At 35.8% G+C, this 15,519-nt stretch overlaps 1 protein-coding gene across 4 annotated transcripts in view; it reads left to right on the top strand.

The window, feature by feature from the left end:
- The window catches only part of KLHL32 (kelch-like family member 32), a 230,252-nt gene extending 216,916 nt beyond the window's left edge, over positions 1-13,336 (top strand). For all 4 annotated transcript variants that reach the window (XM_011955165.1, XM_011955164.1, XM_011955162.1 and 1 more), the window contains 4 exons: positions 164-222; positions 3,522-3,714; positions 5,398-5,492; positions 11,726-13,336. In XM_011955165.1, coding sequence (XP_011810555.1) covers positions 164-222; positions 3,522-3,714; positions 5,398-5,492; positions 11,726-11,887 — 509 coding nt within the window. In that variant the 3' untranslated portion in view covers positions 11,888-13,336. The remainder of the gene's footprint in view (positions 1-163; positions 223-3,521; positions 3,715-5,397; positions 5,493-11,725) is intronic.
- Positions 13,337-15,519: the final 2,183 nt, after the last annotated feature.

The following is a 15,519-nucleotide window of genomic DNA, read 5'->3' as shown; positions in this document are numbered from 1 at the left end:
TGCTTCAACAATAAGCTTCTTAATTATGTCATGGGCTCACCATGAGGGTATACACACAGATCCTCAGCAGTAGCTCATTTTCTTTTAATTGTATCTCATTCTTATGTTGGAATATCCTATTTCTTATTCATGAAAAGCTCTAACACATGTTAATCCATTACAGGTGGAGTAACTAACACGGCACAATATCAGAACAGGCTAATGGTGTACGAACCTAACCAGGTAAGAATCATATAAGAACACGTCAATATTTTAATTAAAATGAATTTTAAAAGATTCCAGAGTAATTAGTAATTGGAATGCCAAGTCTACACATACAGATATGCATCTTAAGCTTATATAGAGAAAAGGAAGCATCTGATTAAACTGCTCTTTGGTTCATTTTTTTGTTTTGTTACTCAAAAAATTTCGGCTCCTCTAGTTTTGTGCTATACACAACACATCACCCTTTCAGAGTTTTGCATAATATAGAAATGATTTTAACTGTCCTATTGCAATGTCCTTCTGGAAGGGGCTGCCATTCTAGGAGGGAATCATGCTTATGGTTTATTCTAAAACACAAGTATTAACTTAATATAGCCCAAATGACCTAAAACAGTATCTAGGACAACTCTAAAGAAGTATATGAAGAGTTTGAGAGATGGGAAGTATCTGAAGAGTTTTCGTCTAACAGCTGGGGGTTGAATATGCATTTGGATCGTGCCTGTACCTTCTTTTGTCCACTTTTCATGTACACCCAATTAATATTTTTCCCCCAAAGGAAATACTTTTGTTCTCTTTTCCATATACCAACATATTTATGAACCTTGGCAATTGTCTGCTGAATTTTGCCATTTCTGTGATTTTGGTAATGTAAATATTTTTGATTATGACAGTATTCCAAAATGATTTGTAGGCTTAATATTCATCAGCTGAAGGTAATGGGATATGACACAACAGGTTGGCTTTGGCAGTCTGGGTTGGGACTGGTCACCAAATTTATGTGCATAGTGGACTCAGTGTATTTGGTATCTTTTTATTTTAGCAATTACTTGATTCTGTATTTAATGAAGGCATTTCTCTCTTTGCAAACTGTGTTTTCTGATGTCATTAGAAGCTGTAGATTTCAGAGACCAAATGTCCGTGGGTCAGCTGTCTCAAGAGAGATTGTTAATTGCAGTTACTTGAGTTTGGTGCACACGTGGTTAAAGAGGAAGAAGGTGTTAACATTTTTCAAATGAGTTCTGTTTCATGTTTGTACACACATGCTCTTTTAAAAAATTCTGCTGGCATATTGTTTACGGTGGGTACTGGCAAACATCACATCTGCTTGCATCTTGCTCAGAATCTCAATAACTCTATCATTCAGCCCTGGTGCTTATTTCTCTTCTAGGCCTTTGTGGAGAGTCGATAATGCCTGCCATCTGCCACAGAGCACATTGCTACCTGCCAACAGGCAGGCTGGGGTGACCTCTGCTTCCCCACCACTGATTAGTATTCACACGCTAGCTTATTAGGAATGACCCCACCAGGCCTCTCTGTTTCTTTGCCTTTACAGTGGTTGGCGGCTCACCTGGCAGGCACTGCAGTGAAGGAAGCTGAAGATATAATCAGGGGATGCAGGCAGGCTTTGCAAACCAGATGGCATCCATAGTCTGGTGGCAGGGGACTGGACTGCTAATGCAAACATTGATTCCTAATACTATAATGGGTTGTATCATAGAAAACACCTAAGAAAAGCATCCTCAGAGTTTTGAGTTAAATATATTCATGTGTAATGTATTATAGATATTAGCAAAATAGCTGAAAGGCAGACTTGACTATTTTATTAAAGAAGACATTTGATTGGAAGGAAATTCTTATGATATGTTCGAATGGGGGAACAGATGAATGCAAGCTTTTCAAGCCGTATACAAATCACTTCTTTTCTTGAGTGTATCTTTAAAAGAGAAATTAGAAATGAGCTAGTCTATATGCCTATTAGAGTGGACCAATTTTTATACAAAATGTTTATTGTTGTTGTCTTTTGCTTCTTCCCTTACAGTTTTGTGAAATGGTGAAATTCTATGTATTCAAAATATCATATGAGTTTTTTTTCTGGCCGAAATCCAATTTTTTCTTGGCAAAAAGGAATCTGGGTTATTCCTGTATGCTTAGTGTTTATGTAGAAAGAAAACTGTTAGGTTTATTTACCTGTCCATTACTTTCTTTACTTGCCTGTCCATTACTTAGTTGAGACTTAAAATTAAAGTCATATTTGGTCTTGATTTAATTTTACAATGAGAGCCTTATTTTAAGAAAGGTTAGGCATACTCTTCTCATTACTGAGGGTGAACCAGAACCAAATATTGGAGGTTTCACCATTCCCTAAAGTTATCATATAAAACTTAGTCTTCCAGTGGGGCATGGTGGTTCACGTCTATAATCCCAGCATTTTGGGAGACTGAGCCTGGTGGATCATGAGGTCAGGAATTCGTGACCAGCATGGCCAACATGGTGAAACCCCATCTCTACTAAAAATACAAAAATCAGCCAGGTGTGGTGGCACACGCCTGTAATCCCAGCTACCTGGGAGGCTGAGGCAAGAGAATCGGCTTGAACCTGGGAGGCGGAGGTTGCAGTGAGCTGAGATCATGTCACTGCACTCCAGCCTGGGCAACAGAGCGAGACTCTGTCTCAAAAACAAAACAAAACAAAACAAAACAAAACTTAGTCTTCCACCAAAACAAATAAATGTGTGCCTAGAAATAACCTTTCCCAATTTGGCAAAAGATGTGACTGTTAATATATTAAAGGAGGCTGATTAAAGGAAGTGTGGGTGGTTTGTTGCTGAACAAAATCTTAGCTCTTCCACTGATCTCAGGAGGTTAATTTTGGAAAGAACAGCAAAGCCATTACCCTATCTTATCAAGGGGCCTAAGGTACCCAATGATTATCATCACATCATTTTGAAAAAATGAATATGTATTGAACATTTTTCATGTGCATTTTTCTAAGTGCTTTATGTGTATTAGCTCATTTAATCTTCACAATAGGCTTATCAGGTAGGCATTATTATCCCTGTTTTACAGATGAGAAAACTGGCACAGAGATAGTAAGTGAATTGCTTAAGATCACATACAAGTTATAAACCCAGGCAGTCTAGATCCAGAGACTGTTTTCTTAATCATTGCACCACTGTATACAGTATACCTAGCCATGTGCTTTCACACTTAATGTATTTGCATGAATAAATTCTCTGAATTAGGTGAGATAAACATCATGAAAATTTCAGTGTTCCCCTTATATAATTCAAAATGCACTATAAAATGCAATGCAAACTAGAAGAGATGCCATGTGTAAATCGCAAGAAACAATTGAAATATGTGACTCTTTTGTACTTGTTCTCATGTAAGAAGCACATACCTTTCAACATATATAAACAACATTCAAACAGAATGTTTGATAAACATTAGGGTTCCCGCTACTTATGAGGCACTCATTACTATTTTCTGACATGGAGGTCTCTTACTAACAGAATGCACTTAAATTTCTTTTTTCAGAATAAGTGGATAAGCCGTAGCCCCATGCTGCAGAGAAGGGTCTACCATTCCATGGCTGCTGTACAAAGGAAGCTTTATGTTCTTGGAGGCAATGACCTAGACTACAATAATGACCGGATCCTTGTGCGCCATATAGATTCTTACAACATGGACACTGACCAGTGGACACGTTGCAGTTTCAACCTGTTGACTGGCAAGTACCTTTGATTAAGTAAATCAGGAAAAGTAGATTTAAGAAGTCACCAAACATGTTTCATAGACATCTTTAGGGCATCACTAAATATTAAGTGCATAGTTGTAGAAGAACTTGCATTTATTAACCAGAAAGATGTGTATCATTTATGTTCTAACAGAACTGGACTCATTTAGGTAGCTGAGCATCTGGTTTCTCAGGGCCTACATTACTACCATTATGTACATCCTCATATGGCTCAGAGGCATGTCAAGTCCATTATCATCCATCAGTATTAACATGGAACTCTGATACAAATAGGAGGAACCAGACACTGAAAGATTTAATAACTCTTTACAGAAGGAATTTACTGTTGCTTCTCACTGCTTTTAGTCTTATTTCTTGTAAGTTCAGGAGGAGCATGGTCTTCATTATTTGTCACTGTCAAATACTGTTTCTGGGAGTATTCTCCTAGAAATGAAACCCTTAAGTAGTTCTGTGCACAGGAGTTTAGCTGCATTTCTGGCCACAAATACCCATCCAAGCATTTACCACAGGGCAACATTAGATATGGACCATTCTCATCCCAAAAAAGGATGAAGGTAACATGGTGAACAACTTACCCCTCATGTTTCTCTATGGAGTTAATAACTTTTTCCCCCTTGTCAGCTTGCATTGTTAACATCTATAAGTGATCAGATCCCTTCCAGGTCTGCTCAAATAATAGGAAAAATCACAAACTGAAAATGGTAGGTTGGGTTGAGACATTTTAGTACGCTGAGTGGGCACTCAATCCCTTGCAGCTGCTGCTGGGGGAGGCAACACTGGGAATCTAACCAGAGGTTTAGACACTTGTATTGAGCTCCTGTTTTTGCAAAATGATTTTTGAGGCCCACTGGACAAGGACTTAGAAACTCGGGCCCTCGATTCTGGATCTGTGATTCTGCCTGCTTGTAAGATCCAGCTTATTTATTACCCCAGTCAATCCTGTGTCAGCCCATCAATAAAAAGAGACTCTTTCACTCTCTGATGGCCTCCAGGGAAGAATATGTGGTAGTGAGTTATTCTGTCTTCTTTTTGAAATGGGAGGGGAAACCTTCCATCATTTTGGCGTGTCAGTATCTGGGGATTATCCAGGCTGGTCCCAGCTCAGGAACTTTAATATAATCTTTAAAATGTTGGGTATGTAAAGAAAGGTAGGATAGCAAGTTGATCAATCTTTTTTGCCGTTTGTCTTCATTTGGGGCATGCTAGGGGCATGGCTCTGCTTTATTGGCTTCTTGGAGTTGCAGCTGTTACTTTACAAATGTAAGCACTTGCCTAAAAAGCATTTGTGGGTACTAGAAGAGGTGTTTGCATTTCTATAATATACCTTATTTCCACCACTGTAAATTAATGGCATATGACATAGTATAGAATTCAGTTCTACATGGCTTACTATTGCTGTATTTAATGCTGTATTTACTAACTTGGCTGGCTAATACGTGTTTTGGCCTGGTTCTGACCCGACACAGATTCATTCTCTGAGAAATAGTGCTTAATTTTTCTGAGTACTGGGAGGCAGTGATTAGTTGTTGCAAAAATCCCATGGAGTATACAAATGTGCCACAGGGAAAAATTGTATCCCTCAGTGGCAAAAGGGTTAATTAAAATATGTAAGAAATGGATTTTTTTTTTCTTTTTATTCAATTCTCTTTACTTTAGGCCAAAATGAATCTGGAGTTGCTGTCCATAATGGGAGAATATATTTAGTTGGTGGATATTCAATTTGGACAAATGAGCCTTTGGCTTGTATCCAGGTGAGTGGTTGAAGTTCCTTTTGAAGTTTGTTCAGGTGGTTCAGTGAGGTTACATTTTGCAATGCTGCTACTGAAGAAAGAGATATTTATATTTAGAAAGAGGCTTAACGTCTCCTTTTTCTGTGCAACTAGTTCAGTCACTAAACTTCATCCTGTATCCTAAAAGTGATGCCTAAATAAATTATTGAGCCCTATTAAAAATAGAAATGGGGATGAGCTTTGAAAAATATATGTAATATGTATTGGAAACTGGGATAGCTTTCCCTTTCTCATAAACCAAACACTTCTAAAAATCTTTGGCAATAGTTCCTTCACATCCCCCAAGTTTTACAAATACTTCCTTTCCACACAGTTGCCTTATTTTCTATATTACACTTCATTCATTCTCATACAGTTCATTCAAGTCCCTGATAGGGACAGCCTCTGTTCCAAGGAATAGCCCTGGTGCATCAGCGTATGAGCAGCCCAGGCCGGGCAAGTTGCCAGCTGGGCCTTTCAGAAGAGCAATAGCCCTTGTTGATAGACACATTCATAGTCTTATTCCTATTATTATTTTACGGTTATTACCATAGTTTTCTATTTTACATGTTCTCTGATAAAATATTGACATGTATTAGCCCTGACCTTTCTTCCTGACTTCCAGAAAAGTATATCTTTATAACTACTTTTATTATCTAATCTCATCTTTATGGAAAGATTTTTAACAACTGCATCAATATCTTTAATAGTTGCAGAACTGTTCAACCTTTTTCTTTCTTTATCAGTCACATCTCATAAGGTACATATATTTTCAAGAAACTTCCATGTTGTCTAAGTTTTCAAAATTGCTAGCATATAGTGGTTGTGTTGTCCTTAGTTATATCTACCTTTACATTCATAATATTGTCTCTTCTTCTCTTGATTTGTCTTGACAGAGGTTTGTCTGGGGAATTTAAAGTACTTCTATTATTCATATAGATGAAGTTAAAAAAAGTCGGCAAGGGTAAGGTAGATAAGGAAAATATAATTAACAAGCTTGTCTGAATGGATATGAGTTCTGATTGAGCAGTTGGAAAGAATATATTTTTCTTAGCATACATGGAACATTTACAAAAACAGTCATGTACTAGGGTTAGGGTTAAGAAAAACTTTAGTTAAAAAATTAAGTATTGTATAGTATTATGTATCTCTAATAAAATGTAATTAAGTTAGAACTTAACAACCCTACATAACTGGAAATAATAAAACACATTGCTATATAACTTATAGGTTAAAGAAGACATCATAATGGAACTCAAAAAATTTCCCAGAACTGTGGTAATAAAAACAATACACAGCAAAGCTTGTGAGATATAGCTTCGTAAGTTAGAAAATGAACCAAAAAGTAATCCCAAAGAAAGTAGAAGGGGAGAGATGATAAAGATGAGAGAAAATTAATAAACTAGGAAACAATAATACAGGAGAAAATAATTATCAAAGCCACACACACGAAGAACCACATAAGACTTTAAGGGAGTTCACTGAAGGCTGCCTTGTACTGGTTTTAGTTAGTTAATGGAAAGCTGTCTTAGACTAGAGCTTCGTCCTGTCTTTCGAATAACAACAAATGAGCAAACTTTTCTCCAAAGAGTGCTTCTAGTCTTCATCCAAGCATGTATTTGGTAGTCTTGCATAGTCTTTTAGGTTTCTTTTTAGTTTTTACTTTTCAGAATTGGTAGAACTTAGAACTGGGCAACAGTTCTCTATGGTGCTGGAACGCTGTTTTTGAAGTGACTTTGGGACCCTCATTTGATCACTTGCACAATGGAAGTAAGTTTGGGTTTATCATGAAATAAAATTGTAAATTTTAAATACATTTATGAGCATATGTCTACTAATTTTAGTATCAGATTAGCTCAAGGAATAGAAAATGAATGGAAATCATAACATAATGAGGAAATAAAGAAAATGCTGTACATATCAAGTTTAGGAGACCAGAGTGCTGCCGTAGTGCACATTTTTTTCCACATCTCATATTTTCTTAGCAGTCTTGAATGTTAGCTTGTAAGACATAGAAACTTAAATAAAAACACTTCGTAGTCACATCATTTGTTTTTTGTCACCAAAGAATTTTTCTGTAGAATGATCACTAATCATATACACTAATTAATTGCTAATGACATTTGACTGTTTTCAAACAAATCCATCCACAAGAAATGAAGAGTTATACAAGTGCATATTTTAAACCACTGAGGATGTTTGAGAGTATCCTCAGGATTATGGTGATTCTCAAAGGGGATTCAATTATTTTTTTAAATCAATACCTGTATTAGTGGAATAAGTTTCACCTCTGAGATTGTACAATAATATATTCTATTTGCTTTTAAATAAAAGTCAGCATGATGGGTATTTCTGTGTTCCAGTAGCCATTTTGATGAACAGAATCAATCGTTTGGCAAATGCTGTTTATTCCTTTGGCTGGCACACTGGTCTGACAAAGCACAGACAAATTTGTTAATTTTTTTTTTTTTTCCTGACAGTGTGTTACTCTGTCACCCAGGTTGGAGTGCAATGGTGCGATCTTGGCTCACTGCAACTTCTGCCTCCTAGGTTCAAGTCATTCTCCTGCTTCAGCCTCCTGACTAACTGGGATTTCAGGCATGCACCACCATGCCCAGCTAATTTTTTGTATTTTTTAGTGGAGACAGGGTTTCACCATGCTGGCCAGGCTGGTCTCAAACTCCTGACCTTTTGATCCACTCACCTCGGCCTCCCAAAGTGCTGGGATTACAGGTGTGAGCCACTGCACCTGGCCCACTTGTTATTTTTAGGAGCCTTTGCTATTAATAGGTAACAAGTATCCCTATAAGCATATGGATTATCACTTAAAGAGATGTTTGAAATAGAGGTATTCAAGGATAGTCACATGTATCTTTCATTTTAGTTAATGACAGCTGGTTACAGGCTATATTATCATTCATTCTGAACTAAAGCTTAATTTTTTTTTTTTTTTATGTTATGGATGACTACAGAACAATTTGTTTCAATACATTCACAGTAATAAATTGATGGTTGGAGAGAATAGCTACATGTTCAAAAGTAGGCCACTTCTTTACTACTTAAAGAACATCCAACAGAGGCAAGATGATAGGAGACTGGAATAGTATTTATGAGAAAATGCTTAACAGTGGAAATTCCTAAGTATGTCAGTGGGTTGAGAAGTACAGAAGCATGATGGGGAAAATCATATGCATACTAAAAATACAAAGGTTTAAATTTTTTGTGTCATCAATCACAAATCTATGTAATGTTTGATCTAAGATTAATCCACAAATCATTAATCCAAGAGCATGGCTGATTAATGGAAGTCATATTTAAATAGTTCTGAGATTTTTCTATTAACATTTGGAAGTACTAATTGTTTTTTGCCCTCACAAGTACCAGCTGATAATTTCTCATTGAACTGTCCCTTCTGGACCCTAATCCAAGCTCATTTAACTGTGATTTGTAGGATTCAACCACAGTGGGATGAAGCATGTCCAATGTTGAAAAAGCATACTTTATTTCCTGCTACTACTCTGATTTAGCACAGACTATTTATCCATCAGAAGGACAACCCAAACAAGAGAAAAGCAGAGATACTCTTAGATTGAGATTTGGACTTGTTAGTAATAAACACTCATGGAAAATAGTGGAAATAGGTTACTGACGAAAGTGAAGGTGTTCTTATTTAGTGGGTGTGTAAACTAATGTCTGTCACAGAGGTTTGACTCTAATCTTGCGTGCCATGGATGACAAGTGGCATATAAAGGAGCATCTGCGTAAGTGTGCAAGTGATTAGTCTATGTTTCTAGATCACCTCTACTGTTCTCTTCATTTACTATTATTTCTTTTTGGCTGGAGGATACAGTGCCAGCTTGGCACCACATTCTCTCAAACGCCTTCTTTCAGCCAGTTTACAGGGGAGTGTTTGGAGAAAAACTGCCAATGCTTCCTTTTCCCTTCTCAGATTAAATACATTACATCTGCTTAACATATGCAGTCTCTGTTGGCCCAGGAAACCAGACAAAAGCTCTCTGGATGATTATCTCATTAGTATTTTGCCTTCTAAAAATGTTTTCAGTCAGAAGGGAGAGCACAAAATCCTTGCTCTTTCTGGGTTGCATCTTGAGCTCAAATACTGGCTCCACCCCTTGCCGTGTGACCCTGAGAAAGTCATTTAATTTTTTCTGGTATCAATTTTCTTCTCTGTAAATTGAAGACAATACTTATTCTTATAGAGTTGTGGTAAATACTAAACGACCTCTGATTTACTTTCTGTATCTAATGAAATACTAGCCAAAACCCCACCGGGGTTTTCCCTTTTCTCATGGGGCAAAGTAGTCAAACTGATCTTGAAAGTTTCTCTAGGAAAGTAAAATGTGTAAGAATAATCAAGAAAATTTTGAAAATAAATGGAGTCTTGCCTTACCTAGTCAAAACAAGTGTAAATGTGACACGGAAAGAAAGTACATCAATTAACAAGAGAACAGAGAAAACGTTTGTATTTAGTATATGAGTTATTTTAAATTAGTAGTGATAGTATATTGTTCAATAAAGAGATTGGGACATCTAATCTCCATTTAAGTTTGTTCTTTCTTTTATTCTAGGACTTAGTAATTTCCTCTTTTGTGAACATGGATTCCCAAATTTCAAAGGCCCATTTCTTGCAAAATAATGCGTTATTGCAGTTAAAGTCTTTTTTTTTTTTTTTTGAGATGGAGTATCGCTCTGTCGCCCAGGCTGGAGTGCAGTGGCGCGATCTCGGCTCACTGCAAGCTCCGCCTCCCGGGTTCAAGCCATTCTCCTGCCTCAGCCTCCAGGGTAGCTGGGACTACAGGTGCCTGCCACCATGTCTGGCTAATTTTTTTTTTAGTAGAGACGGGGTTTCACCGTGTTAGCTAGGATGGTCTCGATCTTCTGGGCTCGTGATCCAACCGCCTCGGCCTCCCAAGGTGCTGGGATTACAGATGTGAGCTACGCGCCCAGTCTATTGCAGTTAAAGTCTTAAGATTTATCCACACAGGTGATAGATGAAGGCATGATAGTGGACTAGATCATTAAAGAAGGATACTAAGAGGTCTGTGATTGAAATATTGGGAAACACCTACGTCCAGGATGCAGATGAAGGAAAAGGGACCCAAGGTGGATTGCAATATGACAATGTCAATGACAAACTTTCATTTTTTTAAAACACTAATTCCAAGGGGGGCAAATGTTTAAATAGAGAAAAGTCAAATGAAGAGGGATTAAGATAACTGCAGACTTGAAAGAGCCGAATAGGTTTGACAAATTGGGTGAGAGCAGCTTTCCTGAAGAAAGAATTTTCCTACTTCAAAGATTCAGCCAGGTTCAGTTAGGAGATAGCAGGCACTGACTAACAAAGAAGCTGTGCTATATAAGAAGAGAGAGGCCAGGCGCAGTGGCTTACACTTATAATCCCAGCACTTCGGGAGGTTGAGGTGGAAGGATCGCTTGAGCCCAGGAGTTTGAGACCAGCCTGCGCAACATGGTGAGAAATCATCACTACAGAAAATTTACAAATTAGCTAGGCGTGGTGGTGTGCACCTTTGGTCCTGGCTACTCAGGAGGGTGAGGCAGGAGGACTGTTTTGAGTCCAAGAGATCAAGACTACAGTGAGCCTCACTGCACTCCAGCCTAGGTGACAGAGCAAGCCCCTGTCGCAAGAAAAAAAAAAAAAAAGTAGAACTCCAGCATGAACAGGAAAGAACTGGGGAAAAACTTCCAGAATCAACTGAACTAATTTTGAACTTGCTACTAAGCTGTGTTATATTCCACTACCTGCCAGACACTGAGCTAGATGTCATCAGTTTTCACAACAAAGCTACAAGGTCTTGTTTTCTTCATTTCACAGGTGAGGATGTTTAAGCCAACATGATGACAGACCACCTACTAACTAGTTTGGGCAAGTTATTTAACTTGTCTAAGGCAGTTTTCTTATATGAAGATAATGCTACCTACCTCTAATTGTTTTGAAGATTAAATGCTTATAAATAATACATGTATGTATATATGTACATCCAGAAACATACTAACATAGTGTAGCATTTAGTAGGAGCTTAATAACTATCTCTGGTATCATCCAAGCAAGAAAAAGAATTCCTCAGATATGGTGATGGTAGCATAACTAAGTTCAGAATTTCTTTTATGTATACATAGCTTTATTTTGGGCAGTCATCTTTGATGTACAGACTTCTTCTCTTCCTCTTTTGAAGGTACTGGATGTAAGCAGAGAAGGCAAAGAAGAAGTATTCTATGGACCTACACTCCCTTTTGCTTCCAATGGAATAGCAGCATGCTTCCTTCCAGCTCCATATTTCACATGCCCTAACCTTCAAACTCTTCAAGTGCCTCATCACAGGATTGGCACCATCTGAAAAGCCAATGCCATCATGAACAGGAGGAAAACATAGCCCTGACTGTTGGATACTGGGCATGAAAAGACTCAGTGCTCAATGCTTCCTTGTCTTGCTTTATAGGTCTTGTATTCTGATAAATTTAAGCAAAAAATGAACAATTTTCTAAAATACATTATTAAAAACTCTTGTCACCCTTCTCAGTGTATGTCAATATGCAATATGTATGACTTTTATTGTGGTATCGCTTAGTGCCAACTTAAGGTACATTGTGTCCCGAGGGTCTTTAGAGCATTCTTTGTACACTTTTTCTAATCAGCACTGTCTTAAGAAAACACTGTTAGTAAGGCAATTTATTGGACAAAATGGCATCGATGATCTTAAAAAATATATATTCTGTACTTAATCCCTTTATTATTTAAAGCTGGGCTTGTAATTCTTCTTTTTAAAATTTAACATTATGCAGCCCTGCTCAGTAGAGACTCAGCATTATGACATCATAAATTTTTAAATGCCATATTTTATTCAAGGTGATACGAATAATAGACGTACACTGGAACAGCAGTTGAAACACCCAGATTTTTCACCTTGGTTACTCTGACCTTGGGTCAGAGCCGAACTTTACAATGCTTCAGTTTTCCCACCTTTTAAGAAGGATAATTTAAAAGAACATCATGAGGATTAGGCAAACATTTTGAAATACTTTGCTCAAGAAAAAGAAAAATGTTACTGAAATTACAAGGTATTTTACTGTCTTTAGAACCTTGTAATTGAACAGGGAGATTATTTTTGAAGTTTAAAAATTACTAGATAGAATTTGGAAACATGTTATGGAATAAATGATTCTAAAAAGCATGTGAAAGAGACACACAATTAGGAAATAGGGAGTTTATTAAAATCAAAGATATCTAAACTTGTACAGATATCTAAACTTGCCTCAAGTAACTCTCAGATGTCTCACTTAAAATCATTTAGTGAAAAATGACATTTAAAGCTAAAAAATAATTTAGTTGTACTAATTATGGTACCATAAAGTGCTTTGACATAAATTTGAACCTAGAATTGGCAGTTCTAATAAAAGTTTTTCCACTTTGTTAAAGGTTATGTCAATCTTGAGTGCTTGTGGGATTCTTCTCCACCACCAATACATATTTTATTACTATCACTTTTAATAATGCATAGGAATTCTTTTTTAGGCTAGTTTTTGAGTTTGCTTTGTCTATAACAAAAAACAAATACAACAACTTAATAATCACATTGGAAAACAAATTTAACAAGTATAATGTGAGTTTTTCTTTTTTCCTAACTTCCTTAGGACCTAGGTCACCTTTATTAAAAGGAAGAATTCACTCTTTTTTCCTTGAGAGTTTAATCATTCAGCAATCCCTCTCTTAAAGGAAATTGTTATTTTATTCATGTAACCATTTTTTTGTAATCAAAAGTAAATAAAAACCATCTTTTTGTCTTACATACAGAATTCACTAACTTCATATATCATTATACATAAAACATAGAAATAAATATATGGTTTCTGGTTATTCAGATTTAAAGGGCAGGAAGGAGACTAGGGAAAAGGAAAACAGGTAAATTTTAAAAAGAATAGGAATTTAGTAGACTAAATTCCTTAGTATACTTAGTATATTTCCTTTAGTATAGATAAACCACTGTTGAGGACAGTTCTCAACAGTGAAAATTGATATTGACAATTGATATTTAGAATGAAGACAGCTTCTTTAAATGGTTTAAGCCATCTAAACTAAATTTTAAAAATGCCTTACCAAGGCAGGAAAATGAACTCCAGTATTTCAGAAATCTTTTCAACAGGGACTTAAGTATTCAGCTATATTAATTTTTCTACTTGGGGCATGAATTTTCTCTCTAGCAGTTTTACCTAGTGAAACTATTAAAATCTATTTGTATTCCCAGGCCCTACATCCAATCAATGAAAGGGAAAGCTCTAAAAACAAGCTTACCGAATTAATGGAAAGGTAGCCTGAGACTACCCTCATTTCTGTACATATTTCTAACAATTCATATAAAACAAATCAGCATATATTATCAAACCCCTCCTAAGTGATCTTTATAATGTAATATTCACTAATATTACAGAACTGAACTCAGAATTTTAAAAAGTTTTAGCGGGTTCAGGCACATCCTTTATAGCTATAGCCAATAGTAGTACAAAAACATAACATCTCTTCCCTAAAAGGGAAAAAACCTAAATAAGTTATAATTAGATCCTTTTATTCAAGGTTATCAATAATAGAATTCTATTAAACTATGTCTGGTCATATGAGCCAAATTTCACTGAAACTATTCAAATATACATTTTCGATTTAAGTGAACTACCCTATAGTAATTCATCTTCCATTTCCATTTTTATTCTTCAAAATTAAAGGTTATATTGTATTTGTAATGTAAATTATTATACTAATGTGAATTTCTATAGGAAGGTCATGAGACTTGCAAACATTTAAATATCACTTCAAGATTTTACTTTAAAAGAGAAAACAAAATACAGTACCACACAGATGATAACAGATATTCTTGGTGTTAAAGGAAAAGCCAGCAAAGATGTGAATTTCTAAAATCATCTGTACAATGCAGTCACACTTCTTAGATCATTAATAACAAAATAGCAATTAGGTAATGATTAGGGTACTTTTCATACTTTTTCCTTCATATTTTCTTCACACTTTAACCACATGTACATCAAACTCTTTCAGCTACCACGACATCTGAAAACCTAACTTTCCATAGTTTTACCACATATATAAAAACATCAGTAATAAGATAGAAATTATTCCTTCTGGTAACATGGCTCATTTTTACTTTAGCTTCCAAATAATGAATCTGTTATAAAAAGGAAGTTTTCAATAATCAAGGGCACAATGTAAGTTAAATATATACTTTTATTACTATATATAAATTTTTATCATATGCACAAATAAGTCATAAATATGTATATAAAATTTAAATGTCTACAATTTTTCTAGAAGCACAATTCACAAATGCAATGAATTGGACAGCCATTGGCACAAAAATTTTATTAAGTATAAACTGGTCAATTCCAACCATTTGGTAATTTACAATGCAGGTTATCACAGTATCAAAATACACATCTTATTAAATTTGTGACGAATATGCTATGTTGCTAGCTTCCCAAACCAACTGTTTCTAACCAAATAAAGCATATTATTTATATTGGCATACTATATTCTTGCCTGACAAGGCAATATTTTTAACTCTAAGAGGGGTAGGCAAAAGATCAGTTTTTTGGAAAATATAAGATTTATATAAAAAGTCTGGATTAAAAAAGCAGTTAGTACAGATGATTCAACTTTTGATGAGGTTTCTGTATCCATTTACCTTTCAGACATGGGGAGATATGAGTGGTATGATAACATGTACGGTTTGGGGAAGGCAGATTTCTAAAGGCTTTTCCCAACTGTAGAAGCTTGTCAAATTTTTATATAACATATAATTTTAGCTGTCAAAGATTCTGTGAAAGTACATGGAAACAAGTCCATGTAATTATTTAAGAACAAGGTAGTTTAAAAAATTTGTTGTAAAGCATGGAAGAAAATAATAGTAGGTAATGAAAACCCACAAACATCTGACTCACAAATATTATATAGATGCTTAAGTAGAAA

The sequence above is a fragment of the Colobus angolensis genome, unplaced genomic scaffold, assembly GCF_000951035.1.
Source record: "Colobus angolensis palliatus isolate OR3802 unplaced genomic scaffold, Cang.pa_1.0 Scaffold398, whole genome shotgun sequence".
NCBI lineage: Eukaryota > Metazoa > Chordata > Mammalia > Primates > Cercopithecidae > Colobus > Colobus angolensis.
The sequence above is the reverse complement of the archived record's forward strand: the minus strand, read 5'-3'. Positions and strand labels throughout refer to the sequence as shown.